General features: G+C 50.5%; 1 protein-coding gene across 2 annotated transcripts in view; it reads left to right on the top strand.

The window, feature by feature from the left end:
- Nucleotides 1-2,205, top strand: part of PLAUR (plasminogen activator, urokinase receptor) — a 50,429-nt gene extending 48,224 nt beyond the window's left edge. For both annotated transcript variants that reach the window (XM_015408494.1, XM_015408495.1), the window contains one exon: nucleotides 1,627-2,205. In XM_015408494.1, coding sequence (XP_015263980.1) covers nucleotides 1,627-1,826 — 200 coding nt within the window. In that variant the 3' untranslated portion in view covers nucleotides 1,827-2,205. The remainder of the gene's footprint in view (nucleotides 1-1,626) is intronic.
- The last annotated feature ends 6,209 nt before the right edge of the window (nucleotides 2,206-8,414 follow it).

Here is an 8,414-nt window from a genome sequence, read left to right as displayed (position 1 = left end):
TGCGGTGGCTCAAGTGGTTAAGACGCTGAACTGCAGGCTGTGGAAGGTCGGTAGTTCAGCAGTTCGAGACCCGAGTGCGCCGCATGACGGAGTGAGCTCCCGTCTCTAGTTCCAGCTCCTGCCAACCTAGCAGTTCGAAAGCAAGAAACTGCAAGTAGATAAATAGGTACCACTTCGGTGGGAAGGGAACAGCGTTCCGTGCGCCTTGGTGTTTAGTCATGCCGGCCACATGACCACGGAAACAGCGCTGGCTCTTCGGCTTTGAAACGGAGATGAGCACCGCAACCCTAGAGTCGGATTCGACTGGCTTTCGAGCAAGGGAACCTTTACCTTTACCTTTAGTGCTTTAGATCGTAATACATAGGAAGCCTTTTCTTTGCAAGTCTTGGTGACTGCTTGATTTGCATGTCAGACTCTCATGACTGTTGTCTTTATACTAATGTTCCCTCTAAGCCGTGGAGTCTCGTGAGCAAAAATTCTACTTTGTGAGCTCCCGGCATTAAAGTTGTGAGCGAGTGATCTGGCTACTGCGTAAATTAGTTCGCTCTGGAGCCATCCTTCCTAAGCTGAGACAAAAATGTGTGAGCCGGAGGCTACAAAACTGCGAGCTAGCTCACTATAACTCAGCTTAGAGGGAACACTGGTTGCCAGACTGCCTGATGCAGGTGTGTGTGGGGGGTCTCCTGCTTTTGGGCACTCACACCCCCATCCCCATCACCCCCTCTTACCGGCAGGAACCTGGAAATCATTACAACATGCCTATGTAAACCGGAAGTGTCATAGACACGTTGGGCACATGGGGGGGGCGATGATGCTCTGGTTTTGGGGCAAAAATCTATGATTTGAGGTAGAAATCTACCATAGAGGTTTCCCCCCAAAACAAAAGAGCGTTGCCCCCTGACATGCCTACAGAACATCTTCTTTACATATGCACATTGTGATGCTCCTCCCCACTCCCGGAAAGTCCCTCCCCTGCTGGCACAATGATTGGACCTGGCAACCCTACGTTATACCCTCCTCTCCCCAAACCCTGCCCTCCTCAGTTTGTACCCCCCAAATCTCCAGGTATTTCCCAACCGCAGAGCTGGCATCTCTAAGAATTGACAGGGTAGGGGCAAGGAACACCTCCCTGGGGAGGTTGTTCCATAATCATGGAGCCGACACCGAAAAGGCCCTGTCTCATGTGCTAGGGTTGCCAGACCCCCCCTGGCCAGCAGCAGGGAATGGGTGGGTAGGGTTGCCAGCTCCAGGTCAGGGAACTCCTGGAGATTTGGGGGTGGAGCTTGGGAAGCACTGGGACCTCAGTGGGGTACAGAGTCCACCCTCCAAAGCATCCGTTTTCTCCAGAGGAACTGATCTCTGTAGACTGAAGATGAGCTGTAATTCCAGGGGATCCCCAGGTCCCCCCTGGAGGCTGGCATCAATATCGTGTGCCCACCAGACAAGCTTCTTTGACTGGTGGGACAGTCAGGTGAGCTTCTCCCTGCAATCGTAATTCCCGGGCAGGAATGTCCTTGATTTTCTCTAGATGACCTCCAATAATAACACTTGCCTCTCTTTCCGAATCCTGTATCCTGGTCTGTCGTTCCCCACTGGAACATTTAGTATCACCGTCTTTGTTTTTAGAGAGCGGCCAGACGCTGTTGCGCGGCTGCAGCTTGAAGAGGCTCTGCTGGGAGAAGCCGCAGCTGCTGGGCCTGAGCCGGAACGCCTCCATCCACTGCTGCGCCGACTCCCTCTGCAATGGCAGCGTGGCGCCAGGGGGAGGCGCTGTGCTGACACACCTGCTGCTGTCGAGTGCCTTGCTGATCGCATGTCTGCTCTGATGTACACGCGAGGGTACGCAGCCTCCGAGGAAAGGGGGACATGGCAACAAGCCTCGGACTCGCAGGGCATGCATGCGGCCCATTCTAGCAGGTGGCACCTTCCGGGACCCTTCAGACATTGCTCACATCTGCCACGGGTCGCATGCACTGTTGCGTTGCGACATCTAATCCATGTTCACCACGGTGTCCCCCAAGGAGTTCTACACTAAAATCGAATTCAACCTTTTAAAATCCAGGTTTTTCTCCCCATTCTGCACTAACATCGAGTCCAACCTTCTTTTTATGCTGGGGTTTCCCCCGCCTGTTTTGCATTGCATTACCTCCCTTCAGGATTCAGCCCAGTTTCAGCCTGCTGCGAATCTGGGTTATTTGGATGCTGTTTTGCCGTGGACTTAAATTGCCTCGACTAGAACACTGAGAAAATCCGGAGTGGCGGGCAAATGCGGAAAGGACAGGACTTGAATGATGGCACCTTTATGGATCAGTGCTCCCCAATTTCCCCAGCAGCAGGAGGATTCCCTGAAGGTTTCCTTGAGAGAAGACAGCATTTGTGTCTTTTTTTGGTATAAAATCTATTAACAGACATGTGGCGGGTACCCAAAGAGGCAGTAGGCTCTGCTACAGTATGCCCTTGGATCTTCTCAGGATCTCAGGATCTTCTCTAGTTTCTCACCAGCTAGCGGCAAAAAGACTTTGTTTTCTTTCTCGGCCCTTCATGCTGCAAAACCGTCTCATGCATCGCAGAGTCGTTCCCCAGTCCACATTCAGCAAAGTCCCCCTTTGCGGAGCTAAAGCTACAGCCAGGAGCCACCTCTCTCAGGGCTATTTTTGGGCAGGAACGCACAGGAACAGAGTTCCGGTTGGCTCCCAAGTTGGCCACGCCCAGCAGGAACTCATTAACATAATAGGCCACACCCAACAGCATAAACTCATTAGGATTGGCTACATTAGGGGTGTGTGGCCTAACATGCAAAGGCGTTCCTGCTACAAGAAAAGCCCTCCGTTTTGACAACAAACAAGGTAAAGAGAATAAGAAGGGAAAGGTGGGTGTGGTTGGATGACCACACTTCTGGTAACGTGGGGTGTGTGGCCTAATATGCAAATGAGCTGTGCTGTCAGGGGGTGTGGCCTAATATGCCGACACCCCTGGGACAGATGAAGCAAGGAAGCTCATCCCGGAAGCTACTGGTCACTCGGTCACTGGTCAAGAGAGCAGCCGAGGAGAGCCAGGGCAGAGATGGCCACACCTCCCCTGCTTCTTTGCCAGCACCGAGACGCATCCTGAGTCCCTTTCAGAGGCGCTCGGCAGAGCCAGGGGTAAGCGCCTCGGAGTTAATCTGCCTTTGAACTTCTGTTTGTTCTACACATTTCTTGAATTTCTTGGCACCGTCGGGCAGGTTCCACACGGCATTCCAGACTTAAGGAATGTTTAATGGCCCTCTATTAGGGATCTTTTCATGCCTCCAGACGCGGCACCCGGAAATGGCAAAGGGAGAGTCAGTCCCAGTGGCAGGGCGCGACTGGCTCATGCGCTGGTGGGCCGTCGATCCAAGGCTGCTCTTATCCCGCTGTTCTTTGTGTAGCGCGGTTCGGTTTAGGGCACGTCCTTTGTCAGTTTGGGTCCAGGAGCTTTCAAGAGTCGAAATTCCCTTCACCAGGTATAGGGGAGCTTTCACTATCGAAAGCTCATTCCCCGAAAACCTTGTTGCCCTTTAAGGTGCTCCTGGACTCGAAACCGAGCAGACCGACATGGATACCCTCTGGAATTTGTCTTCATGGGTTTGTCACCTAGGCCGTGACCACATGGGCCATTTGGCCCGATACAGCCACTCCTCCCCTCTGGATCAAATGGGCACAGTCAAAGAGCCACATCTGTCGGGCGTTCCCCAGGCATACTTATCCTCAGGGCTTTTTTTGTAGAAAAATCCCAGCAGGAACTCATTAGCATAATAGGCCACACCTTGACACCACAGCTCATTAGCATATTAGGTCGCAGCCCCCTGTTGCCAGAAGTGTGGTCATCCAGCCACACCCACCTTTTGCTTCTTATTCTGTTTACCTTGTTTGTTGTCAAAACCCAGGGCCTTTTTTTGTAGCAGGGACTCCTTTGCATGTTAGGCCACACACCCCTAATGTAGCCAATCCTAATGAGTTTCTGCTGTTGGGTGTGGCCTATTATGCTAATGGGTTCCTGCTGGGCGTGGCCAACTCGGGAGCCAGCCGGAACTCCGTTCCTGTGCGTTCCTGCCCAAAAATAGCCCTACACACATATATGAAAAATACAGAAAAAATACCCGAAAAAGAAAGTGGTTAGAGAAACTGAGGGAGGTTCAGTCGCTTGACAGTGCTGGGTGTGTGATAGATAAAAGGAACCTCCTCATTCAGGGATAGCGTATCTCTGAATGCTTAGTACGAGGGTGGGACAAACACCAGGGGATCAGTGCTCCCTCCAAGCTGTGGAGTCTTGTGAACAAAAATTCTACTTTGTGAGCTACTAGTTTGCTCTGGAGCCATCCCTTCCTGAGCGAAGACAAAAACGTATGAGCCGGAGGCTAAAAAACTGTGAGCTCGCTCACACTCACTCAGCTTAGAGGGAACCATGCAGGGGGTGTCATCACCTTCCCACTGACAGGCCTGGTGAACTTCCAGAGGTATCTAGCTGGTTACTACCTATGTTAGATTAGATAAACGGTCTTCATCCCATAAGGTCCCAGTAGGTGGATCACAAACCCCTACAGAACTGCCCATTTTTGGCTGCTTTTGAAAGGACTTATGCGAGTGCGCGTGTGTAAAAGCAAGGGTGCCATACCTCCTGCCTCTCTTTGCATACATGCTCTGATCAGCAGCAGGACAGTGAGGCCAAGTTACTCCACGCTGAAGATTTCTGAACTTTGCCTCACTAAAATTCGCTTCCTGGTCTCCAGCTAGTGGTTCCTCTCCCCAGTTCTCTTGGTCTCCTGCCTGTGTTGCTGGTCTTTGATGGAATATTTGCAGAGTGCTCGAGGCACACGTCCCAGCAGAATTACACCTGGTGTGTACGCGTGCGCTGCCGAGGAAATAAAGTTACACATGGAGTCCTGTTAGGTTTGCAAACTAATGTGAGCTCATTCTTGTAAGGAACGCCGTTCTAGACAGAATAGAGCAGATCTAGGATCCTCATTCAGTCTAACTAACTAGGATGGATGGAGATGTAGAAAGCATGTCCTACTCTCATGGTGGCAGGATGGAGAAGAGGAGAGAGAAGGTGTCAGCTGAAAGGAAGATTCCCTAAGGTCCCGTTCACACGCGGCGGTTTGGTCTCCGAAGTGGCGGACAAATGTCGAAAGGACAGGACTTGAATGACGGCACCTTTATGGATCAGTGCTCCCCAATTTCCCCAACAGAAGGAGGTTTCCCTGAAGGTTTCCCTGAGAGAAGACAGCATTTGTGTCTTTTTTGGGTGTAAAATCAGGGGTCATTTCCTGCAGGAGTGCACAGGAGCCCAGGGGTGGGCACATGCAACAAGCCCCGCCCCCTGCTCCCAGCAGCCCTCAGTTGGGCCATGAGGAGCAAGAAGCAGCCAGGTAAGTTGCAGAGCCCCACCCCCCAGATACCAATCCAAAACAGTCCAGTGGCACCTTTAAGACCAAGTTTTATTCAGGTACAAGCTCTCCCTCCTCTGTGAGCGCAGATCTGCACGTTCCCCCCCCAAACAGTTAGCAATCCAAAAGAGTCCAGTGGAGCCCGAGGTGGGTGTTGCTTTCTGACACACTTCCGGTGGTGTCAGGGGGTGCGGCATATGCAAATGAGTTATGCTAATGAGCTCCTGCACCTCTTTTTCTACGAAATGACCCCTGTATAAAATCTATTAACAGACATGTGGCGAGTACCCAAAGAGGCAGTAGGCTCTGCTCCAGTATGCCCTTGGATCTTCTCAGGATCTTCTCTAGTTTCTCACCAACTAGCAGCAAAATGACTTTGTTTTCTTTCTCGGCCCTTCATGCCGCAAAACCGTCTCATGCATCACAGAGTCGTTCCCCAGTCCACATTCAGCAAAGCCCCCCTTTGCGGAGCTAAAGGTACAGCCAGGAGCCACCTCTCTGTATATTTTCCTGCTTCTTTTGTGAAGGCGAGGCCGCCCGGTGAAGTTGACTTGCAGTAGGCTGAGGACGGATGAAAAGAGGCACTTCTTCACACGTTGTGTAATTGATTAAATTGTGGGATCAGCAACTGGAGCGCAGGGTTATGTTTGGGTGGCTTTTGAGAGTGGTTAGGCAAATAGGCCCTGACAAGCAGAGTCTCATCAGATCTCGAAAGCGAAGCAGGGTCGACTCTGGCAAGTACTCGGATGGGACTCGCAGGGCTCTTTTTGTAGCAGGTACTCATTTGCATATTAAGCAACACCCCCCTAATGTAGCCAATCCTCCAAAAGCTTACAGTAGCCCCTGTAAGACTGTAAGCTCTTGGAGGATTGGCTACATTAGGGGGTGTGGCCTAATATGCAAAGGAGTTCCTGCTACAAAAAGAGCCCTGGATGGGAGACCTCCAGAGACTACCAGAGGTGGGAGGTGGGGGCAGGCTGTATTCAGCCAACCCTCTGAATATCCTCCAGGCCCCTAGGAGGGGTCAGTCACCAGAGGTCGCCGTGACTTCCAGGTGCACACACACACACATGCGTGCACACACACATACACACATATATGAAAAATACAGAAAAAAATACCCAAAAAAGAAAAAGGAAAAAGAAAGTGGTTAGAGAAATGGAGGGAGGTTCAGTCGCTTGACAGTGCTGGGTGTGTGACAGATAAAAGGAACCTCCACATTCAGAGATAGCGTATCTCTGAATGCTTAGTACTTGGGCGGGGCAAACGCCAGGGGATCAGTGCTCCCTGTCAGCTGTGGAGTCTTGTGAGCAAAAATTCTACTTTGTGAGCTACTCGTTGTGAGCAAACAATTTGGCTCCTGCCTAAATCAGTTTGCTCTGGAGCCATCCCTTCCTGAGCGAAGACAAAAAATGTATGAGCCGGAGGCTAAAAAACTGTGAGCTCGCTCACACTCACTCAGCTTAGAGGGAACATTGCAGGGCATGTCATCACCTTCCCACTGGAAAAAGAAAAAAAGAACTGTGACAATTTAGCGCTTGGTACTATATTTATAAATCATAATATACAATAACAGAAAATAAGTAATATATATAGTGAATGTAGACAGTGGTCTCCGGAATGGTGTGCCGTTTCGACAATGATCTTCTTCTTCTGAACAAGGATGTGTACATAAACTGTCTTTCAACAATTCATTTCTCTTGGTGACTGTCAGGCTCAGGGCACTCCAGAAAGTACCCAGGGGAGCCTGCCTACCCAGAAAGGGGGGAACAGAGGAAACTCCCTAGATCCCAGCCTAATACAGGGAGATCTAGAGAGAGCCCAGGGGAGCCTACAACCACAGAAAGGGGAGGGTATAGAAGACACCCTAGATCCCGACCCAATACAGGGAGAAAGGGATGGGGGGCTAACAGTTGGCAGAGCCCGAAGGAGAGAGTTACGTGGGAAGGGGCTAGGGAACGGGAATCAAAAACAGGTGTCCTACAATTGGCTTTGAAGCAACGTGGGTCAAAAGTTCAGAGACCTAATAAAGAAATGTTGCTGACAGCCGGGGAGGAACGGATTGAGGTGAACGGTGTACCAGGGCCAGCTGTGCGGTAACACGCCCGGAAAGTTCACCTCAATAAAAGCAGACGACGAGACACATGAGGGTCTCAGGTCTGATTCTGAGGCTGTTCAAAGGCAACTATGCTTTATTACTCTGGTGACTGCGGTGACTGCGGAAACTCTACAGTGACGTATTGAAAAATATACTGTTGATTCACTTCATCATAAAGCTATGCTTACAGCTATGTTCTTCAATGGGCATTCAGCAATTATAGCCCATTGAAGAACATAGCTGTAAGACAGTTTATGTACACATCCTTGTTTACTGACAGGCCTGGTGAACTTCCAGAGGTATCTAGCTGGTCACTATGTTAGATTAGATCAACGGTCTTCATCCCATAAGGTCCCAGTAGGTGGATCACAAACCCCTACAGAACTGCCCGTTTTTGGCTGCTTTTGAAAGGACTGATGCAAGTGCGCATGTGTAAAAGCAAGGGTGCCATAACTCCTGCCTTTCTTTGCATACATGCAAGGAACGCCGTTCTAGACAGAATAGAGCAGATCTAGGATCCCCATTCAGTCTAACTAACTAGGATGGATGGAGATGAAGAAAGCATGTCCTACTCTCATCATAGCAGGACAGAGAAGAGGAGAGAGAAGGTGTTAGCTGAGAGGAAGATTCCCTAAGAGTAGCAATCTGTATGTCAAAGGGATAGCGACAGAGCAGTACAAGTGGTTCTCTATGGTCCCCTCCGAAGTCTGAGGCTAAGGAACAGCACAAAGTCCTTCATTTCCAACAGTATTGACTCTAGAGAGGTCATAATGCTGGTTCTGCCTCTTCCTGTCATGCGACTGAAATGCCACCTGAGTTCCTGCCATGTGCTTACAGCTCAGTGGTGGCTATGTTCAGTGGGTCTGGAATCTGGAAATACTGAAGATAGGGCTGCCAGGTGCTTACCAG

The sequence above is a fragment of the Gekko japonicus genome, unplaced genomic scaffold (assembly GCF_001447785.1).
Source record: "Gekko japonicus isolate JY-2015 unplaced genomic scaffold, Gekko_japonicus_V1.1 scaffold1014, whole genome shotgun sequence".
NCBI classification, from domain to species: Eukaryota; Metazoa; Chordata; class Lepidosauria; order Squamata; family Gekkonidae; genus Gekko; species Gekko japonicus.
Note: the sequence above shows the minus strand (reverse complement) of the source record. Positions and strands in the feature narration are given on the sequence as shown.